The sequence below is a fragment of the Artemia sp. Qi Xiang Cuo genome, chromosome 11, assembly GCF_049724085.1.
Source record: "Artemia sp. Qi Xiang Cuo chromosome 11, ASM4972408v1, whole genome shotgun sequence".
Classification (NCBI taxonomy): domain Eukaryota; kingdom Metazoa; phylum Arthropoda; class Branchiopoda; order Anostraca; family Artemiidae; genus Artemia; species Artemia sp. Qi Xiang Cuo.
Genome location: NC_142804.1, coordinates 9,091,446 through 9,115,201, shown reverse-complemented (window position 1 = coordinate 9,115,201; position 23,756 = coordinate 9,091,446). Strand labels below are relative to the sequence as shown.

The window sequence follows — 23,756 nt, the reverse complement described above, 5'->3', positions numbered from 1 at the left end:
ATCCTGATACAATGTGGTACATTTTGTATTTTGGGTGCAATACAAACTTTTCGGTATATTCTGGTTTTAAATGCTCCTTTCTGACTTGGATATCTGTTCATGTTTTACTTTATTGATCATGTTCTTCTGCTTACCGCCAATTTTCAACCTGGTGTTCAGATGGTACAAATTAATCTCTTGCCGTATAATTTTAGTCGGAAAACTGGAGTAGTTTATACAATCGCGATGGCAACGCTGAGGCTGACTGCAGATGAAGCTATATCCTTGTTAGTAAGCCAAAATCCCTTCAAGTGAACCAATCATGTGCTAAAGTCATGCCCACAGGGCGTAGTAAGGTCTTCTGACAACCAGAGCGGAATTTCAATTTGTCACCCCCCCCCTCCGGCCCCATTTTTTTCTCATTTTGTTTCTAATTGTTAAACATGCAATTAACAAAACTCATTTAAACATTTTACGTTATGGACAAAAAAAAGCGAAAGGAAAAGTAAATTTTGCATTTTAAGGAATTTGTGTGTAAATATTTTAATGTAAATAACTTCATCCGTAATAAAGTATAACCACAATATGATATGTTTAAACATAGTATTACTGTTAATATTATCACAACAACAATGTTATATTAATTGTGATTATTATGTTTGGCAAAGTGATTAATCAGTTACTAAAAGATTTATGTTAAAAAGAAACAGCTAATTTAAGCTACTACCCCAACTTGCCAAAACTGTGCCTAAAATTAAAAAAGGTATCACGGACATTTTTTTTAATGGATGAGTTTTTTAGACCAGGTAACTATTTATACTGCTTTAACTTTAATTTAATATTTCTTTGCTGTAATCATAAGTACGTAATTCATTGAATAGTTATCTAATTTACGAAGATGGGTTTATTGCTACTAGCTGATAACTTTGGCCAAGTCCTTAATTTCAACCTCTTTATTATCATTATCAATCACAAAATACTTGTGGCAAAGTTTGTTGCACTAAACCTACTTTTTGGCGGAACACACTAATCCATAAAAACTAAAAAACCTTTTTTTTTCATTTTACGACGAACAGAATTAATTTTTGTGTGTAAAATTAATTTAACAAAATTAATTAATTAATACGAACAGAAAATTAATTTTGTTTAATGAAAGACGAATTGTTTCTTTTAACGCAAAGATTATTTTTGGTCAAACTATGTAATTGTGGAAAATAAAGGGAGGGAAAACAAAATTTTGCAAACAATTTGCAAAATTTTATTGCCAAAAAAAACGGTTTGAAAATATGGGATTGATTTGAATAATTCCAAAAGGCGGTGGGCACATATACAAATGGGTTGTGGTTAAATTTGGCATGGTGAGTTTTGTGATTCGGTGCCACTGGTCCTGATAGCCGATTTGAGACACTTTAGTTAATTAAAAGTGAAAAAAAAATCATCCCTCTTTCTAAATTTGGAAGCCATTTCTTGTAACTTTATTTAGATAAAAAATAGAAAAATATCCTTGTCCCCCCTATATCTTATAAATTGGCGGCCTGACTTAGAATGAAGAAATGAAACTGAACAAAAGATTAAAATTGAAACTAATTATTAGATTAAAATTAACTAATTATTATAAATTAGTGTCATTGTCGTGTTACTGGATATAAAATACATTTATACACAGTTTTCCTTCGTACACTGACATAAAAAAATAAAATGAGGCTCGAACTTTCAGGAATTCTTTTTTTCGATTTGTTTTTTTGTAGCTACCAACTAGTGGCCAATTACACTAATTAATATTTAATTAATTTTCATGAGTAATTTCTTCTTTCTAAACCGATTACTTTCAAATACTTCGAAAGTTAATTAGCTTTATCGAAATTTCACTTTGAGATGTTCATTCTATCAAACAGTTCGTGGTAACGAACTGTAAGTAAGGAGTGACCCGGCTCAATAGTAACCGAAACTCTATAAAACGGAATTTTGATGTCAATAGATGCAGTAAAAGTATTAGATTTTTATGCTGATTTTAAATATATAAGTTTAAACAAGGTAAATCATATTCATCAAAAGCTACGCGCCTGAGAAAATTTGCCTTATTTTCGAAAAAAGGGAAACAACCCCTAAAAGTCACATAACTCTAATGAAAATCACACCATCAGATTCAGCGTATCAGAGAACCCTACTATAGAAGTTTCAAGCTCTTATCTGCAAAAATGTGGAATTAGCATTTTTTGGTAGAAGAAAGATCACGGATGCGTGTTTATTTGTTTGTTTTTTTATTTTCCCAGGGGTGATCGTATCGATCCAGTAGTCCTAGAATATCGCTAGATGGTTCAGTCGAGCCGAAATTAAAAGTTCTAGTGCCCTTTTAAGTGACCAAAAAAATTGGAGGGCAACTTCACCCCCTCCTACGCTCATTTTTTTCCTGAAGTCACCCAATCAAAATTTTGAGATAGTCATTTTGTTCAGCATAGTCGAAAATCTAATTAATATGTCTTCGAGGATGACTTAATCCCCTACAGTTCCTGGGGGAAGGGCTGGAAGTTATAAACTTTGCCCATTGTTTACATGTAGTATTGGTTATTGGGAAGTATACAGGTGTTTTCAGGAGGAATTTTTTCCGAGTGGGGGGTCGGAGTAGGGGTTACGGGGGAGGATCTCTCCTTGGGGAAGGAACATTTCCATGAAGGGGGCTCAGATTTCCCAGCGCTATTTAAAAAACGATCAGAAATTAAATAAAAAAACAAGTTTTTATCAACTGAAATAAACGAGCAACATTAAAGCTTAAAACAAACATAAATTATTACGTATATGAGAGGGTTCGCCCCCTAGTCAATACCTCGCTCTTTACGCTAAAGTTTTTTAGTACTTTCAAAAGAGCTATCTATTCTAATTCACAGGCCTTTGTGATTCAGGGGTTTGTGATTCGAACAAAATTCGAATTTTAGCGTAAAGAGCGAGGCATTGACTAGGGAGTGAACTCCTTCAAATACGTTATAAAAACATAAAAATATAGAAATTCGTTACGTAATTTGATTCGTAAGTTACGTCAGAAAAAAATTTCGAGAAAGCAAATTAGCCAAAAAAAGGAAAATTAATATGCGAATTTCGTTTTAATTATTCATGTACGGTGAGCCAAAATTAAAGCTGCATTAATTCAAAAACGTTAAGAAATTAACTATAAAAAACAAGTTTTTTTTAACTGAAAGTAAGGAGCGACATTAAAACATAAAATGAACAGAAATTATTCGGTATATAAAAAGCGCTGTCCCCTCCTCAACGCCTGGCTCTTTGCGCTAAAGTTTGACTCTGTCTCACAACTTTATCTTTTAAAACAATATAAAACTTTAGCGTAAAGAGCAAGGCGTTGAGGAGGGGACAGCCCCTTTCATATACGGAATAATTTCTGTTCGTTTTAAGTTTTAATGTCGCTCCTTACTTTCAGTTTAAAATACTTGTTTTTTTAGTTAATTTTCAGAAAAGCACAGATGGTATTCTTGTCTTTCAAGAGACTTGGGGCGTGGTAGGTGTTATTTGTGGTAAACTCTCTTGATGAAACTATTCATGACAATTTGTGTGACACTATGTTTACTGTTTTGGAAGGACTTTATTTTCATTTCTGTTTTGTTCCTTTTAAATCCATTCTTTTCAAATATATAATAAATTTGGCTTAACAGAAATTTAAATTTTTATATAACGCGAACGGACTATCGGATGGTTTGAGGCTTCTCAGAGGTATGAGTGACTATAACCATTGCTGATATACAGAGGTATAAAACCATTGCTGATTGTTTTAATCAGTGTTTATAATCTTGACCTCATTTTCCATTTCAATTACTGTTTTGTAAGTCGTCATCTTCATTCATTATAATTTCTTCATTGTATAAGGTAACTTCTGTCTCGTGTTAATTTTAAAACCTCTCTTTACTTAGCAGAGAAATTTGCTTCTCATATAAATTTAATTTCATAAATGGTTCTTGAAAAGTTTGTAGGTTAGGGTTTCTGAGACTGTTGACTACAAATCTGAGGCTAATTTTGTAATTTGGAAATAAAGATTAGATCATATTTTTCTCTGTTAAAGACCTAGGTTTTGCGTAGGTATTCTGACTGTCTTATTACTTAAAACATTGAACTAGTTTTTACTGCACCTTTTTTACAGTGGCTATACATGACATATGACAAAGAAGAAAAAATTAGTAAATCAATAATAAAATTAAATAGCGAAGAAAATGAGGGAAATGTCAGCCAATGGACAGAAAGAAAGCGAAAGTAAGCAGATGATTCGACAAGGACCTCCGTCTTGCTTTAAACAGAGATACTGGAGATATTCTTATAAACCCAATTTGCAATACCTTAATATTAAAAGACACAAATTACATTATTCCCCGTTTAAATTAAGATAATCTGACCGCCCTTTTAATGAAAATCGGGTCAGTAGGTAGGCTATGTCAATCACTGAGAAGAAAATTCTTGCACGCTCTAATTGGTGAATGGTCTTTCATTTATTCTGTTTGTTTGCTTTTTTTGTTCAGTGTTTCTTCTGTTCTGCTCGAATCAAACAGTACCTGGAAATGAACTGTAAGTAAGAAGCGACGCGACTCAATAGAAAGCAAAACTCTAAAAAACGAATTAATATAAATAAATATATCAGATGAATCGACTTATTATGCTGATTCAAAATATAAAAGATTCTTTAAGTTAAGTTTCTGAAAATCACACTATCAGATTTTGTGTATCAGAGGACCCTACTGTAGAGGTTTCAAGCTCTCATTTTCAAAAATCTCATTTTGTGTATCAGAGGACCCTACTGTAGAGGTTTCAAGCTCTCATTTTCAAAAATCTCATTTTGTGTATCAGCGGACCCTACTGTAGAGGTTTCAAGATCTCATTTTCAAAAATCTCATTTTGTGTATCAGAGGACCATACTGTAGAGGTTTCAAGCTCTCATTTTCAAAAATGAGGAGTTTTGCATTTTTGCCGAAAGAAAAATCATGGATGCGTGTTTGTTTGTTTTTTTATGTTTTTTTTCACAGGGTGATTACATCAAACCAGTGATCCTAGAATATCAGGAGTGATCTCATTCAAACAGAAATTAAAGGTACTAGCGGCCTTTTTCAGTGACCAAAAAGATTGGATGGCAGCTAGCCTCCCCCCCCCACATGTTCCTTTTTTGCCAAAGTAGCTTTATCAAAATTTTGAGTAAGCTTTGTTGTTCAGCATAGTTGAAAGGTCCAATAATTATGCCTTTGGAGATAGCAAGGCCTCCCACAGGCCCTGGGGAAAGGTCTCTAAGTTATGAAATTTCGCTATTGCTTACGTATAGTATCTATTATTGGGAAGTATGCATACATTTTTCGGATCGATGGGGGGTGGGTAGGATAATTTTCTGCTGAGGGATTTTCCATGGGAAGAATTGTCCATGGAGAGTAAAGTTTCCGGGGGATGAACTTTTCAGGAAAAATTTTGCGCTGCGAAACTTTGTCAGAAATCCTATGCGAAATTTATTTTTATTTGTCTTACTTTCTCCTTGCCGACTCAATTTTACGTGTGGAGATGTTATTGGTAATTATCCGGGGTAGATAATGAGGGGGGTTTCCCTCTCCACAATACCTCGCTCCTTACGCTAAAGTTTGATTTTATCCCCCAGTTCTTCAGGAACGACTCCTGAAAATCAAGGTTCGTTTTATTAGAACAGTAAGAAGCTTTTTTTCAAAGTACTGAAAAAAAACTTTAGCGTGAAGAACAAGGTATTGAGGAGGGGGAAACCCATCAACCCCCGTCATATACGTAATAGTTTCTGTTCGTTTTAAGTATAAATGTTGCTCCTTACTCTCATTTGATAATTTTTTTTTATTTATTTATTGAATCTACTTGAAAAGGTTAGTTTTTTTTTTAGCACTTAAGACGGCTTGGCCGAGGTCCTCATCAAAAATTCTGCTGACTTTCGCTTTATTTCTGTCCGCTGGCTGACATTATTCTTATTTTTTGCTATTTAATTTTTTTTTTCATTTATTATTTTTTCTTGTTTGTCATAGATTTTTACCAGACTGAATATGACATGTCTGTTGCACCAGAAATAATACGTTTGTTAGTTTTTTTTTCATATATATTCAATTGTTCAAGTTATGCGTATTGATTAAGTCAGTCTATGAGTATTTTTTTAGTTAGTGCCGCTTTGATACTGTTATCACCAATAAGTAATTACTACTTTTCTGTAGTACTTTAAGCACCAATGTAAGCACCTGTACGCATACATGAGTAAGTACTACCTTTATGCTTATTCTATATTTGATACTGTTTTGATACTGTTATCACCAATAAGTAATTACTACTTTTCTGTAGTACTGTAAGCACCAATTTAAGCACCTGTACGCATCAATGAGTAAGTACTGCTTTTATGCTTATTCTATATTTATGTCATTTGTGATCATTATTCTCTTCTCTTTCAGATAAGGACAAGAACAACTGTGATTTCCTTCAAATTGTCTATGATCCTTTATCTTCAGACTCACAAGAATGCTCCAAAGAAAAACCGGAAAATTGTACAGTTGGTGACCTCAGTTCCAAATTAGGTCATGTCACTGTTTCAAGTTCAAATACTAGATCAGGATCAGGGAAGAAACTTCATAATGAACCGCACCTTATATTACCTGACCTTTCGGGGCCTCGACAACTCTATGTAGTTCTGTTTGAAGACGAAACCTCAAATAATTTTCTAACTTGTGCAAGGTTGAAGGAGTTGAAGCCTAGAAAGTCACAAGCTTTATTTTCATCTAAGGTTAGTACTTGTATTGTACTGGAATTTGATACATTTCATTATTTTCATCTAAGGTTAGTATATTGTGTTAGAGTTTGACACATTTTTTTTCAAACCGTTCATGGACGATAATAGAAATATAACCCTTCTCAATAGCAACCGAAACTAAAAAAAAAAAAAACTTTTAAAATGTAACATTTAAAAGAATCGACCATGTATGCTGATTCTGAATATGTGAAACTAATTAAGGTTAAAATTAGCTAAAAAATACTAGCACAGGAAAACTTACAGGATTTCGGAAAAAATAGGAAAGACTAGAAATGTTGTCATCTCTTTGGCAATAAAATTATTTTCTTCGACATATGTAAAAGCCCTAGAATTCAGGATATACTCTCCTTATACTAAAACTTGGCATTTTTCCTAAGATGGATGGCCACAGATGCGTCTCCACAGTCTCTAATAAGTTGGAACAGGTTGCATAATGACCCACTAGCAATTACTATTTTCGTCGCACAAATCAAGACCATATACTCAAAAGGGCTGAAAATTCTCTAAAATACGCCCAAATATACCCAAGCAAAAGTTTATCGGTTATCCAGTTCGTTCAAAACTCTTTAAAGGCTTTGTAATGAACCTCCCACATTCTAAGGTCAAATTGCAGGGCGGTGGTTCATTTATTTCTGTATGATTGTTTGATAATTTTGATTGTTTGATTGAATGATTGTTTGATTGTTTGATTGAATTCTGTCAAATATTTGTAAGCTCTGTTTGGAAGAGACTCACACGTTACATACAATTTCATAATTTCACAGCAATCATCAGTGACATTTTGTTTTGCTTGGGAGATTCGTAAATTATAATTTTGAAGACTTTCTCCGATGACATCTATACAAATAAAAGTAAACCCACTACAAATTAGGCCCGCACCTCCTCCAGGGAACAACTACCTATAGTTGAGCTATAAAGAGGAAGGCAAGGGGGAAATATCTTAGAAAATTTTCAAAACTTCCCATGAGATATCTTCTGAATCAGTGTGAATGAGGGGGAAGATTAATCCCCCAATTTCCCAAAAATTGGTAGGAATATGATTAGAAAAGCGTTACAAAAGGCTGCTTAGGTAATGACAACTCCTTTCTTATCATAGGCAAAAAATTTGCACTTTACTCAAAAAATACAAATGAATCTCCATTGTCAGTTTAATATACATATACTGATATTTAGTAATCAAAATGTTTATATTATTTGATTTATTAAAGTTATAAAATTAAAACCATTTATATTTTTTTCAGTAACGTGCAAATTATGTTCTGGCCTTGGGAAGGCATAGGGGTTTTGCGCCCAACTTATGTTAATTTCTGCTCGTTTTGAGTTTGACTCGGTTAATTATTGTAATTTCTGTTCGTTTAGAGTTTCATTTATTTATTGATGATGATTTGTGGTAGTTTCATGCTTGGTAGATTATCTGATTTTATTTTTGCTCATTTTTTGTTTAATGTAGTTCTTTAATTTTCTTATTTTGTGGAAAAAATTTGTTAAATTAATTTTGAAAATGACCAATCGAATTACAATTTGAATGAAAATGATAAATGACAATGGCAAGTTGAATGACAAATGAAAAATTACCAGCTAGAACAGTACTACCCTAGAATTTCAGTTTTTGGTATATCAGACCTACCCCCCTCCTCTCCCTCCCCATAATGTTCTTTAGTGTTCACTTTTCCACGGGTGATTTTACCAAGCCAATAGCTATATAAATTATTGAGGATGGTTATTTAAGTGACATTTTCAACTAATAGTTCTCTTTTTAAGTAGCAAGGCCGTACCCAGGATTTTTTTTTGGAGGGGGTTTGGCTCAAAAAAATTTCGGGGGGGGGGTTGTTTACACAAAAAAACTCAAAAAACGCATACAAAATTTGTTTATATCCATTTTTGGTACGTTTTTACGAGTCTGACAAACACTTCGGGGGGAGGGGTTAAAACCCCCTACCCCCCCCCCCCCCCTGGATACGGCCTTGTTAAGTAGCCCCACGATTTGCCTCAAATTGCTCATTCTGACATGCTGCCTTAATTAGGCTAAAATGGCAGGGGTCTCCAGCATTGAAAAACCTTATCACAATATAATAATTTTCAGTGTTCTTAAATTACAATTTATGAACTTCAAAGCTCAACATATGATTCGTAATTCCTGCACAGTGGTATGTTTTCTTCCTTAGTCTGTAACTTACTGCTTACAAAAGGAAAACATAACCAAAAACAATTATTTTTCACTTCATAGTAAAGAGTAATGCCCAAAATTTAAAACAGACAAATATTGTTCTAAATGTTAAGGGGCTGCCCCCCTCGCTTGAACTCCTGATCATTGTGTCAGAGCTTAACTTGTGTTTTGCTTAATGTTTGTTAGAATGAATCAAAAACTCCTTGTTGGTACATGCTACTGTTCTTTTAAAGTATTGTCAATAGGAAATTCTGTACTGAAATGCTTGTTCTATCTAATCAAATCAATTCTTAATTCCAGATAATTATGCAGGATTCAAATTGATTTGGCAGGCAATTCAAATTGATTTGGCAGGCAGGAATCGAGTTAACAGGCAATTTGAATGCTGAAATGGTTGGTCTCTTTCGGCAATGGGGGATGGACCGGGGGGCGGGGGATGGACATTAATTATACATGAATAATTAATGTTAAGAGGGCACCAGTGAAACTTGGGCTCCCCGATAGATATTTTTAGCCCACCACATTTTGCATCTTTTGACTTTCTCAGGGGAAGGTATTTGCTTCTGAATGCCCCCTAGATTTGCCCCTGGGGATGGATAAGAATGAGGATCTGCATGCTACCTGTCAACCTAATCAAGCAAGGCCAGACAAAAAAACTTAATAGTTCAAACCTTGTAATCATAGGCGTTGTTTAATAATTTGAAAATATCATAGTTTGTTAAGTTGTTTTTTTTTTTGTTTTTTTGTTTTTTTTTGTCAAAACGTAAAATTAGACTAGGTAAGAGGTACATTTTAAACTAATTGTAGTTAAATCAACGTCTAAGCGAAAGGAATTACGATGACCCTAGTTTCGTTTGAAGTTTGATAGGAAAAGATAAGTGTGCAAAAATAGGTGGCACCCTGGTCAGCACCCTGGCGCCATGCATGCCAGGGTGCTGAGAATCAACTGGTGAGTCTCTAATACCCGAATTGGAATGTAAAACGGACTGATAATTTAATTTTATGTTTTTTTTAAGTTTTTTTTATTGTTTAATATATATTGTCTAATGTTTTTAAATTATTCGAGTAGGATTTTTTCTAAATAGTTTCATTACTGATTCAAGAAAATGTCCTGTTGAAGACTTAGGACATGGCCGCCCCACCTTTATTTGTTGTTGTTTGGTGTTTGGTATCCACGATAAAATAATTTCCCCTAAATACATTCTAAGACCACACTGGCTATACATGACAAATGAAACTCAGAGAGGAAAGAAAATAACAAAATGAAAAATAAAAAATAAAAAAATGGTGAAAAAACGAGGATTTTGTCAGCCAGTGGCGAACTATGAAGAAGAAGAAATAAGCAAATATTTCGACAAGGACCTCTGCCGAGTCGTCCTCAGTGCTAAACAAAAAGGAAAGAGAAGAAAAAGAAACCAATGAAAATCGAACCTTTTGAAGTTTACTTAACAACGACAGAACAAAAACAACGACAGAAAAAAATTTGTTCTGTCGTTGCTAAGTAAACTTCGAAAGGTTAGATTTTCGTTGGTTCTTTTTTCCTTTCTTTATTTTTTGTTTACCACTGAGGACGACGCGGCGGATGTTCTTGTTATAATATCTGCTTCTGTTTTCTCCACCATGATTCGCCACCGGCTGACAAAATCCTCGTTTTGTCACCTTTTTTTATTTTCTTTTTCATTTTGTTATTTTCTTTCCTCCCTGAGTTTCATTTGTCATAATTTCCCCTGGATATAACCCTCTTCCCCTAGCCCCCTCCCCCGCAATTGATATGTTAAAATTACTCCTATGCTTGTACTTACTTTCAGGGAATTAAAGGGACAGTCGTTTTTGAGCAGAGATCACCGTTTGACCCAACTCGCCTTGAACTCAACCTAGCAGGGCTAAATAAAACAGGTGGAGGCTTCCATGTTCATGAATTTCCATTTTCACCGCCCTTGAAGTCAGACGATCTAGTTTGTCGGAACACTGCAGGTGAGAATACATGATATGGCTTTCGAATCGATGTGACAAGAAGCTTGAAAAAAAAACGCCAAAAGTTGATATTTTGTCGGAAAGCTAAATGTCTTTACAATTTATAATTTAGCCTTAGATCATCGCTATATGGCGCCTTATTTTGGATAAATAAATGACACAGCGCTGTTTTAATAACAGGTCAGATTCTAATTCAGAAGGGATTAAGATTTATGTTTACCATGAAGTATTTTGGCTGAAAGAAAAAAACAGCTATTTTTCATGTTATTTCTCTTTTTTTACGCTAGAATAATTACTTGCTAAAATAGGAAAGTAAATGTTTTTTCACGGCAAAAACTGTATTTCACTGTGAACCTTCACATACATACATAGGAATTATTTGTGTGGGAGTGACAAAAAATATCATGACTTGGGAATTTAAAAAAAAAATGATGAAGTATATAAAAATATTGAAGGCTATGGGGAGACATATAAGAACTTCAAAATTTCGTGGCCGGTAGTGTTGGGCGATATTCAATATCGATATTGATATATCGATATATCAGAGCAAATATCGATATTAAATATCGAAACGAAAATATATATATCGAAAACGATATTTGAACATATTTGACTATTTTTGGCCTTTTCTGCTACTGGTAAACGTCATGCAGAAAAGATCCAACATAGAAAATTGTTTGGGAAATGGGCGAGAAGAAGAACAATAATGCATTTAATCCATTGACTCATACATGCTGATACACAGCATACTTACCTGTATCCAGTAGTTGGCATAGCCTGTTCTCAAACTAAAAATACGTTTAGTCAGGAGGACTTCCAAATGTCACTGAGAACCTCCAAAAACCCTTGACTGTATTAATGCCTTCTAAGCTGATAGGCCTTGCTCACATAAAAGAGAATTGGCTTTCTATGATGAATCCAAATATATAGGATTCATTCAGTTTAGTGTTCCCATCAAAAGATACGAGCCTGAGAAAATTTGCGTGATTTTTGGGAAAGGGGAGAAACCCCCCAAAAAGTCAAAGAATCTTAAAGAAAAGCGTACCATCAGATTCAGCATATCATGGAACCCTACTTGTAAAGATTTTAACCTCCCGTCAGCGTAAATGTAGAATTTTGTATTTTCTGTCAGAATAAAAATCACGGATGCATGTTTATTTATTCCTCTTTCTTTCGCCAGCGTGATTGCATCAATTCAAAGGCCCAAGAATGTTGGGAAAGTGCTCGTTCGAAAGTAAATAACAGTTCTAGTTCCCTTTTAAAGTGACCCGAGATATTGGAGAGCCAATAGCCCCCCTCCCACGCCCTTTGTCCCTGAAAACACCCGATCCCAATTTTGAGATATTCATTTTGTTCACCATAGTTGAAAGATCGAAAAAATGTTCCTCCGGAGATAACCTGACTTCCCGCAACCTGAGGAAAGGGCTTTAAGTTATGAATTTGCCTATTGTTTACGTATAGTATTTTTTATTTGTAAGTAAACAGGCCTTTTTAGGGGAGGGGAATTTTCTGTGGGGGGATTTTCCACAGGTGGAATTTCCCATGGGCAGGGAAGTTTTCGGGGCTGAACTAACAAGGGGGAATTTTACACCGGAGAATTTGTCATAACTCCTATACGAAATTCATCATAATATTTCTCTGCCGATTCAATTTTTAATGTAGAGATGTTCCCAGGAAATTGTCATGATCCCCCAATGGTACCCGGGGGAAGGGCTATAAGTTATGAATTTTGTCTGTTGTTTACATATAGTTTCTGTTATTTGGAAGTAAACAGACGTTTTTAAGGAGGGAAATTTTGCGCTAGGGGATTTTCCACGGAGAGAATTTTCCATGGGCAGGGAAGTTCCCGAAGATGGACTTATAAAGGGAAATACTACACAGCAGGATTGGCCAGAGCTCTTATATCAAATTTATTTTACTTTCTCTTTGCCGATTCAATTTAACATCTAGAGATGTTCCAGGAATATTATCTGGGGTAAAATTTGAGAGAGGTTAAAATTGCCTGGGAGATATTTTTGTGGGAGGACGGAGTTTCCAAGGAGGAAATTTTCCATGGGAAAGTTTTCAGTGGGAGCAATTCTTCGTGGCGGAATTTTTCGCAGGAGATATTCTCCATGTGGAAATTTTTCGCTGGAGAAATTTTTCATCAGAGGATTTTCCGTGGAAGAAACTCTCCTTCCGAAGGATGGGATTTCAATGAAAAATTTCCTGTTGAATGAGTTTTCCGGCATGATTTGAAAAAGATCAAAAATTAAATGAAATACAAGTCTTTTTTTTCAAATGAAAATAGGAGTAAGAGAAATTTCTAGGCAAAATTGTCCGCAAGAAAATATCTGGGTGGAATTTTCAGCAGGGACGGATTTGTAGTGATGATTTCCTGGTACTAAATGAAAACAACCAAAAATTAAATAAATTTTTTTTTTCAAACTAGGGAGACATATTGAAACTTGAAACAAAAAGAAATCCTACCGTATGCGAGGGGAGTTACCCCCTCTTTTAAAGAGTTCCAATTACTTAAAAACAACTCCTGAAACACAAGGGCTATTTAATTAGAATAAGAAGCTTGTTTTTAAAATACTAGAAAAAACGCATATGAAGGGCATCCCTCATATACGGAATAATTTCTATTCGTTTTAAGTTTTAATGCTGAACCTTACTTTCAGTTTAAAAAACCTGTTTTCTTTTTTTTTTTTATTTTATCGCTGAAAGGTAGAACAAATGCTCAGGGAAAAAACATTGACATGTTGCTGAGTTTGAATAGCCAAAAGTAGTCAGTAGGTCATCTTTCTTTAACCTGAGCCCGAGTAATTTCAAGTCTAGATTTCTATGATATTCACTCTTGTAATCGAAGTTTGTTTTTATTGCTTGATTTTCTATTATTCAAAGTTTAAAAAAATTTTGCAAAATACACTTTTATTATAATTGTTGGTACTTTTCTATCAGCCAGTACACATTCGAGAATTTAGATCTACAGGTACGGGGTAGAAACAACTGCTATGCTTGGGAAATAGATAGGATATAATAATAATAATATAATAATATATATTGAATCTATAATATGCGTACCATTAAGAATCAGGGATAGCAGATGCGGATAAGGACTCATCGCTTTTAGAGGGCAGAAAAGGCCAAAGGAGAGAAGGATTAATTTTGGCCCGTGTAGATTCGATATCAATCATTTTTTTTCATATGTAAAAAAAATCATCATATAAAATCATCAATCATATACATAATTTGGGCTGTATATTTGCACACGAGGGGTAGGGTGGGGTGGGGGTTAAGTATAGCAGTGCTGCATGCAATAAATAACCTAACCTAAATAAACCAAAATACCAACTAAATATTTATTAAACATAGCTACACTGTAGTTTTCCACTGAGTCGAATCTAATTGTCTCCGTATACAAACAGCAATAAACCGGTTGTTGTATTATTTTATAGATTCAGATTCCCGAGTGTGTAGTGGCTAACAGATAAGTACCCAATTTTTTTTTAACTTTGCAAAGCCAAGAGTTAATCTGAATAAAAACTGATCAGAAATATCGAAATCGATATATCGATTGTCGAATATCGAAAGTAAAAATATCGATATTTTGATATATCGTTTGATCAAATTATCGCCCAACACTAGTGGCCGGTTATGGATTAAAAGTCCCATACTCTTTTGTGTTTGTTTGGGCGCGGACTTGTTCTGCCATCTCTAAACGAAAATACTAGATGGCGCATATGTAAAACTAACTTATCAACTGAAAGTTTTGTAAAAATCAATTTGTTCCCCTTCTTTTCTTGTTCAGTCTATTAAACGTTTCTTTTCCAAAAATTTATTAATTGCCTCTTTATTCATTTTTTCATCTAGTTCCCAAGTTTGTTTATTGCATTAATTTCCTTGATATTTATATTTTTCAATTCCTAGTATATTTCTTGATTGATCACTACAAAAGTAGTTTATAGCTTTCTATTTGTGTGTCCTTTCGTGTTAAAAATATTTTTCTTTTTTTTATTGAAAAAGATTGGACTCCAATCCGAAAAGAAACTTTTCATGTAGTTTTAAAAATAGATTGCAAGCCCCAAAGATGGAATTTGACAATAAAAAGAAAAAAATAGGATAAAAAAGTCAAAAGAAGATGGATGTCAGTAATTTCTTCTTTTTTTTTATAGAAGTTACGGATGAGGGATGGAAATATTTATTTGGAGCTTGAAATGAATACTATGATAATTATTATTGTATATCTATTATAAATAATATCATATTTATTATATATTGATACTCGTAATATCTAATATATATAACAATATTAATTATTTTTATTTATATTAGAAATTATATTTAGTTGTCGCGTCCAGAGTGGCCTGTCCTCGGTGAGGGTTGGAAGCTTGGAACTTCATTGTGGTGGATGCTCCTGGTAATGTGTCGACCGTGGATGACGTCCTTCCATCTACTTTTGGGGTATTTCCGGTCGTTTGTATTTGGGTCAAATTTATAGATGAGTCGGGGAGTGTTTCATCGGGCAGGTTAAGCAAATAGCCAAAACATTGCAACGAGTGAGGCTCGAGCTGCTAAGAGCCTTAAATAAAAATAATATTTAAGTTTTTCTTATATTTAACTTGTATTAACTTGTAATTATAATATTTAACTTGTTCTATTTTTAAGGACACTACAATCCATTTGGATGGAATCCACAAGACTCTCCCCCTCCCGGAATGGGGTCTTCTGATATGTACGAGCTTGGAGATTTAAGTGGAAAATTTGGAAACCTTAAAGGTCTGGATGAAAAGATTGAATCATATTATGACCCATCTCTTCCGCTTTATGGCCCGTATACTATTTCAGGTGAGAATCTAATATTGATCAGTTTAGTTAACTTGTTGTCATTATAATTTTAGATTGTAATTTTGTTTACTACTACTACGACTACTAACAACTCACTGCAGCACCAGGCTGCCTTAGGCCAACACAACTGCGCGCGCTCTTCCTCCATCCCAATCTGAACAAAGCCTCCCTCTTTACGCTATCCCAAGAAGTTCCTGTTTCCTTTAAACCTTTGTGACATCTTACCACCCCAAACCCGGATGACCTGCCTTCCGGTTATTCATAGACGGTTGGCCGAAAAGGACAATCTTCGGCAATCTGTCATCTTTCATTTGCAGAACGTGCCCAAGCCATCTCAACCTTTTTCTCATTATAGCCCTAGACAGTGGGATTGAACCACACTTCTCATGCAGCCTACTATTTGAAATATGGTCAATAAGCCAGGTACCAAGAGCATCACACATTTGCACGCTCCTCCTCCATTCCAGTATATTCAAAGCCTCCTTCTTTATACAATCCCAAGAAGATCCAATTTCCCTCAAATCTTTCCTTATGACATACTCCCACCCCATTTGGGGACAACCTGCCTTTTGTTTGGCCCTAACTGGTTGGCCAACCTTTGGCCTTGTTGGCCTTGATCTTTGGAATTCTGTCATCCTGTACCTGCAGAACATTGCCTAGCCATTTTAACCTTTCTCTCATTATGTTCCCCAGAAAACGGGATTGAACCATATTTTTCGTACAGCTTACTGTTTGAATTCACGATTAGCCTGTTGGGTACCCAAAACGTAAGTAAGCTACTCAAGACAATGCGTAGACATTTTTTCTTGAAAACATCTAAAAAATCCTCCTCAGTCTTTTAGAGCTTCACGTTTCAGAACCATACTTGGTCACTGTTAATATTGCAGCTTCCAATATTCTAAATATTTTTCAACTATTCAGTTTTTGCTCACTTTAACATTTAGTTATTCATTTATATCAATTTTCGTTATTTTTATGATTGATGTGATTATTTATCTTAATTTCTGTTAGTTTTGGATTCCATTTATACTTTAAGAGTAATTTCTGGTTGCTTAAAGCTTGAATTATTATAGGACTTTATTTCTGCTCATCTTACGTTTTAATGTGACTCTATACTTTTCTTCGAAAAAGTTCTGTTTCGCAATAGTTTTTAAAATAATTTCTGCTTGTTTTTATTGCCAAAGTTTCATTATTATTATGAATAATTTTCATAGATAATCTCGGAGACCACACTGGCTTTCCATGACGATAAAATAAAAGTTCAAAATAGGGATAAAATCCTTTTTAATAGACAGTAAATAAATTTCACAAAAAATACCAGATATTTCGGTCACATATACAGTGACCGTCATATGTGACCTCAAACTACATCAGTAGTTTCACTACTGATGACGGTCACTGTATATGTGACCGAAACATCTGGTATTTTTTGTGAAATTTATTATACACTGTCTATTAAAAAGGATTTTATCCCTATTTTGAACTTTTATTTTGTTGAATATTTTTCAATATTCAAAATTTTATGTCAATATTATGATTCCAATTTGTTTAGCTTCTCGGCTTAAGAATTAAAATGTTGGATTCTTATTTACATTTCTAGATTGCTTAGGGAAATCTGAATGTCTTTTGGTTAAGTTCAGCATCCCTGTAAACATTCTCTGAAATTTGAAACTTAATACCCTTGCCGTTTTGATTAATCTCAGTCTCGCTTACGCTATGTCCACAACCTGGATGTAAATAGTGTCTTTTTATCTTCTTCAAAATCTCCCTCAGCATTACCTGAAATATTCGACTTAATACCGTTGCTGCTCCTGATATATAGCATGTACCATTTTGACAGCCGAGATGTAACTTGCATCTTATGATTTAGTTCAACATCACTTTAAAATTTCCTGAAGGTTTCAGCTTAATACCATTAATAATTCCAGAAATATCGTAGATACGCCCTTTTGACAACTGGGACTCACATAATTGAGAGTTTCCATTTAATACCCTTAACTGTTCACTAAATTAAAAGATGTCCATGCTGGCTTTTAACTTATTTAAACAACCCTATTGACATTTCCTGAAGGTTTTGACTTAATAGCCCTAGTCGTTACAGAGAAACTTCTGATACGCCCTTTTGACAACCAGAATGCACATAGTGTCTTTAGTTTCAACATGCCCCTCAACATTCTCTGAAAAATTCAACTTAACAACCTTAAATGTTGAGATATTGCAGATGTGCTGTTTTGACAATGTAGATCCATACAATATCTTTTATATATTTTTTTGTTTAACATTCTCTTTAATATTCCATGAAACTTTCAACTTAATACCCGATGCAGTTCCTGAGATCAGTATAGATACGTTCATATACGTTCTTTTGACAATCTAGATGCACCTGGTGTATTTTTAGTTAGTACAAAATCCCCCTCAAAATTCTTTGAAAGTTTCGACTTAGTACCCTCAATTGTTGTCTTGATACCGCAGATATGCCGTTTTGATAACCGGGGTACATATAGTGTCGCTATTTAGTTTAGTACCCCCCTTAGTATTCCGTGAAACTTTCAACTTAATACCCATGGCTGTTCTTGAGATCAATTTAGTTACGCCCAGATATGCCCTTTTGACAACCTGGACACACCTAGTGTCTTTTGATTTAGTGCAATACCCCCCGTGCAATACCCCCCTCAACCTTCTTTGGAAGTTTCAGCTTAATACCCTAAGCAGCTTCTGAGGTATTACAGATGCGAAAATTTGAGCACCTGGATGCACATTGAGTGTTTTATTTAGTTTAAGATATACCTTTACATTTCCTGAAGTTTTTAGCTTCATAACCATAGGTATTCCCGAGATATTGCAGCCCTTTAGACAACCCGCACGCATTTAACCTCTTTTGATTTGGTATAATAGTAATAGTAGCAGTAGTAGCAGAAGCAGTACTAGCATTCACAGTTGGAGTCTTAATCGGAGTAGTATCAGTGGTAGTGGCAGCAGTAGTCGCAGTCACAAGTAGTTGCAGTCACAGTCGCAAGTAGTCACAGTTGAAATCACAAATAGTCGCAGTCCTAAGTAGTTACATTCATAAGTAGTCACAGAGGAAGTATCAGCATCGGTCGTGAGTAGTCGCAGATGCAATTAATCGCAGTCCCAGTTGTAAGTAGTCGCAATTGCAGTCGCAAGTAGTCTCAGTCATAATGCAAGTAGTCATAGCATCTGTGGCAAGTAGTCGCAGTCACAGTTGCAAGTAGTTGCAGTTTCAAATAGTCGTAGGTACAAACGTAAATAGTCTAAAGTTGCAAGTAGTCACATTCCAAGTAGTCGCAGTTGCTGTCACAGTAGTTGTAGTAGTAGTAACCCTGAAGGTTTCAAGTTAATACCCTTAGCTGTTCCTAAGGTGTTGCAGATGCGCCCTTTTTATAACATGGATGCACGTAGTACCTTTTGGTTTAGTTCAAAATACCCATCAACATTCCCTGAAGTTTCAACTGTATACCCTTGGCCTTTTCGAACACACTTAGGATTGAACATTTGCCCCTTCCCAGTAATAAATCCCATATGTAAATAATAGGAAAATTGCACAATATCTAATACTTGCCCCGGGAGCTGTGGGGGTCACATTATCCCTGAATGCATAGTTATTATATCTTTTGACTATTTTGAACAAAATGGCTATCTAAAAATTTGTATCGATTTTGAGGGGGGGGGATCCAAAAAAGGCAAGAGGGGTGGTTTCCCTTCAATAAGTTCTCAACATGCCCAGAAAGTTTCAACTTAATACCCTAAGTCGTTCAAAAGATATTGCTGATATACTCTTTTGACAACCAACATGAACATATTGTGTCTTGCTTTTTTCAACATCCCCTCAGCATTTCCTGAAAGTTTCACTTTCATTCCCAAAGCCTATCTGGAGATCCAGGATCAAACATGTCCCTCTTTCCCGAAAACTAACTCTATATGTAAATAATGGGTAGCTTGCATAACTTACAGCCCTTCCCCAAAGGCTATTGAGGCCATGTCATCCCCGGAGGCATAGTTCTTTGACCTTCAGATTATTTTGAACCAAATAGCTATCTCAAAATTTTGATCGGATGTTTTTGGGGGTGGGCAGCTAAAAAGGGCGTGAAAGGGGGACTGGTCCTCCTCCAATCATTTTTGAATCTTAAAATGAGCAATAATATTTTCAATCAAATAAGCCATTTCGAAGATATTACGACCATTCCTTCTGTATGAACAGGCTTTGGGGAATAAATAAATAAAAAATAATACATGGAAGCCTTACGGGTCCCTTACTACAGGCAATGCTAGAGTGCCGCCCTTGATATAATTTGTGTGCTACTTAATTGCCTTTGAATTGACATATAAAACGGTTTCTAGTCCCAAAATAATATTTTCGCACATTCCCTGAGAGAGCATGCTCGAAAGAGAAGAACTGACGTTGCATATAAAGTCAGTACTAGAAGCATAGTCAAAATTTGCATACAGTCAAAATTTGCAAAATTGTATATAGCCAAAATTTGTTTCACTAAGGGGAAGTACCTAACGATTTTAGGAAAATCTTAATTAAGCCACTTTATAAGAAAGGTGATAAAAGTGAATGTGGTAATTATCGAGGCATTAGTCTGGTCTCTGTAGGTAGTAAATTACTTAGTAATATGATACTTTTTAGACTGAGAGATGCCGTTGACAAAGTTTTAAGAGAAGAACAGTGCGGTTTTAGAAAAGGTAGAGGATGTGTTGACAAATTTTTAAACTTAGGCTAATAATTAAGAAGTGCTTGAGTCTTCATACACCTTTTGTCCTCCGTTTCAGAGATTGAGATCAAGCGGTTGATTCTGTTGATTGAAGAACTTTAGTAAAGGTCTTATCATTGCATGGTATACCAGACAAATACATTAAAGGGACTAGTGCTATGTATGAGAATAACACTGCTGCGGTTAAGGTAGGAAATGAGATTAGCAGCTGGTTTTGTATTAAATCAGGAGTTAAGCAGGGTTGTTTTCTATCCCTATTTGTATGGATTATTTTGATGGACTTTGTCTTAAGGAGCACAGGAAAGGCAATGGGAGACCACGGAATAAAATGGGGAGGAAAAAGTCTCCTGGACTTAGATTATTCTGATTATTTAAGCATCCTAGATGAAAATGTGAACAAAATGAATGAAGTTTAGAGGTTTTTCGAGTTCAGGGTGCTAGAATAGGTTTGAAAATTAATGTTAAGAAGAACAAGTCACTAAGGCTACGAATTAGTTAAGATGAAAAGGTGACGCTGGGTAATGAAAAGATTGAACTGGTGGGCAGCTTCGCTTACCTTGGTAGTATTATTAGTAATGATGGTGGGAGCAGTGAAGATGTTAAAAGTAGAATAGCCAAGGCTCAGGGGTTTTCTTCACAGCTAAAAACATTCTAGAAGAACAGGAAGATAAGTCTGCAAACCAAGGTTACAATATTGGAAGCAATAGTTACTACAGTGATCAAATATGGCTCTGAAGCATGGGCGCTCCGAAAAGCGGTTGGAGATTTGCTAAATATTTTCCAGAGAAATTGCTTAAGGATTGTTCTGGGTACCTGGCTGACTAACCGTATGTCAAACAATTAGCTATTACAAAAATGTGGTTCAATTCTGCTCTCTATGGCTATAATAAAAGATAAGTTGAGACTGCTGGGGCATGTGATGCGGATGAAGAACGACACATTATCGAAGGTTATTCTTTATGGCCAACGGTCTAGGGTTAAACAGAAATAAGGTCGTCCTCATCTAGGGTGGGAATACGCCATAAAGAAGGATGTGAACTTCGTGGGTGGGTGTAAAAAGGGAGGCTTTGAATAGATTGGGGTGGAGGAAAAGCTTGCGTAGCTGTGTTGGCCTCAGGCGGCTTGGTGCTGCGGTGAGTTGTTAGTAGTAGTAGTTGTATTATAGATATCCAACAAAAATAAGAACAATTTGTATATGCTAGGCTGCCTGTGCTAAGTAGTAAAAAAGTCTTGAAACATTTCTCACCAGAAAAGAAACTTTATAGAGAAAACGGCTGTTGCATTTAGAATCAGCCAGCAAAATTTTGTCCTTATCAGATCTAAATTCCTAGACACGAAGCAAAGGAAAATTTTGTTGTTGCTGAAGTTTGGTATTGATTTAACGTTCTAGGAATGACTTAGATTTTTAAGATAAAGGAGTATTTATTCAAAAGAAAAAATCAAAACAATACTAAACAACAACAAAACAATAGTAAACATAAACATATGAGTACACCGACATTCCCGTAAGGAAAAAAATACTGGTCGAAGTTTGGTGACTACAGCCACATTTTGGTGGCAGAAAAACAGTGGCAAGTGCCACAAAATAGATGAGGCTGGAATGAGTGGGGGTGCCAAATGAGTGGTGGGGGTTATTGCCTTTCCCCTCGGTTTTATTGCCCATTTCCCCCAAAATACCTGAAAATATCTTTTTGCATTTCCATTCGAAAAATTGACAAAACAAAGTTGCCCTTCCCCCTAAATTGTGGGGAAAACTAACTATTTTTAGAACTTCCGTTAAAAAGAAAACTGAATAAAATCCTCTCCTCCCCCCCCTCTATATTTTTGTGATTTGGTACCCCTGTGAATGAGATTACAAAAATATGGAACATTTTTTTGTTGTATCTTAACATTTCCCATATCTTCAGGCAGATCTATCGTAATCCATTACGCATCTGATGGCGGGAGATGGACATGCGCCAATATTGAGCCAATAGGAGTGAATGTCTTAACAGCCACAGTGACATTTCTGTATCCTTTATCTGGAAGAATTATATTCAGACAACGAAGTGACGATGAGTTATCAGAAACTTCAATTTTTGTGGAGTCTCTTCTGTATAGGTAGGATATCAACATGTTTGTCGTCTGAGCTATTTTCTTGCCTGAAATTTCTTAGTACTTTATTGAAATAAGTAATGACAAATACTAAACTACCTATCTATCATAAAAAAAAGAAATTATTTAGAATGGGAGCTTTCTGAGAAGAGAATGATTAATATAAAAGCTAAAGCCTCTCCTTGATTGACATCATTTATCCTGCCACCAGCATTTTTTGTAGGTGGATCGTTTTTGAATATCTGGCTATGACTGGACAGTCTTTGAAATTTTTGAAGGCTATGATTGGTTGTTCATTCAAGGCCGGCCCTGTTCCTGATAGGGTGAATGATGCCAATCAAAATTAGGCTTAAGCGAATATTTTGACTATAAGAGCAGTAGCCGTCTTTAGAGAAAATGAAAAAAGAGTAAAAGTACAAATCAGTAAAAATATAACTCAGTATAAGAAACTCATTGATGTAAAACAACTAAAAGTCAAACGTAAAAGAGTCTTCGATTCATCCCTAATGAAATTTCAGCTAAGACTGGCAAAAAGGCCAGCCTAACACTGTTTGGACTTTCAAGTTAAATGGCATGTTATGCTAATTTTATTGTTATTTTAGCTTACCTATTGTCACGTCTTAATAAATAGTAAAAAAGATTTCTTAGTGAATGATAACTTTTTTGGTAGCATGCCTTGTATATTTCATGGTATCAATTATTTTTTATTAAATTCATGTATGTAGGGTTAACTTGTGCCACTATTTAAGGAAATGCTATCATTTCAGTTATATTTTATTTGATGGATGCTAGATGTGTTTGTGTGCTCTCGTGTTATATATACCTCTTTTATAGTGATGGAGCGATGAATGACACGTTTAACCATCAATTTCATGTTCACAACGACATTCCTAATGAAGACTATCACGACTGGCAGGAAAGGTGTAAAAGTGCAGGACCCGTCTATAACCCTTACAATGTAAGCGTTATATTTCTGAACTACGCTTAATAATTTAATACTTACTTGTAGACCCGTTTAACGTTTCAAGTCCTCGGATAAATATGACTTTTGAGATCCAATGACGTGTTTGGCTCCATATCCGTTTGTCTAGAGTTGACGGTTCAACGATTGACAACCAGTTTCGATCCCAGTACGTTAAATATATACGTAATATTCTTAGCTTCAGACTTCTGTATTATAATTATA

The 23,756-nt window shown here is 35.1% G+C and overlaps 1 protein-coding gene across 2 annotated transcripts in view; it reads left to right on the top strand.

Annotated features, from left to right (window-relative positions):
* The window catches only part of Rsod (superoxide dismutase family protein Rsod), a 108,363-nt gene that overhangs the window by 36,403 nt on the left and 48,204 nt on the right, over window positions 1–23,756 (top strand). For both annotated transcript variants that reach the window (XM_089096269.1, XM_089096270.1), the window contains 5 exons: window positions 6,414–6,742; window positions 10,745–10,910; window positions 15,561–15,740; window positions 22,384–22,576; window positions 23,405–23,528. In XM_089096269.1, the coding sequence (XP_088952395.1) occupies window positions 6,414–6,742; window positions 10,745–10,910; window positions 15,561–15,740; window positions 22,384–22,576; window positions 23,405–23,528 (992 nt within the window). The remainder of the gene's footprint in view (window positions 1–6,413; window positions 6,743–10,744; window positions 10,911–15,560; window positions 15,741–22,383; window positions 22,577–23,404; window positions 23,529–23,756) is intronic.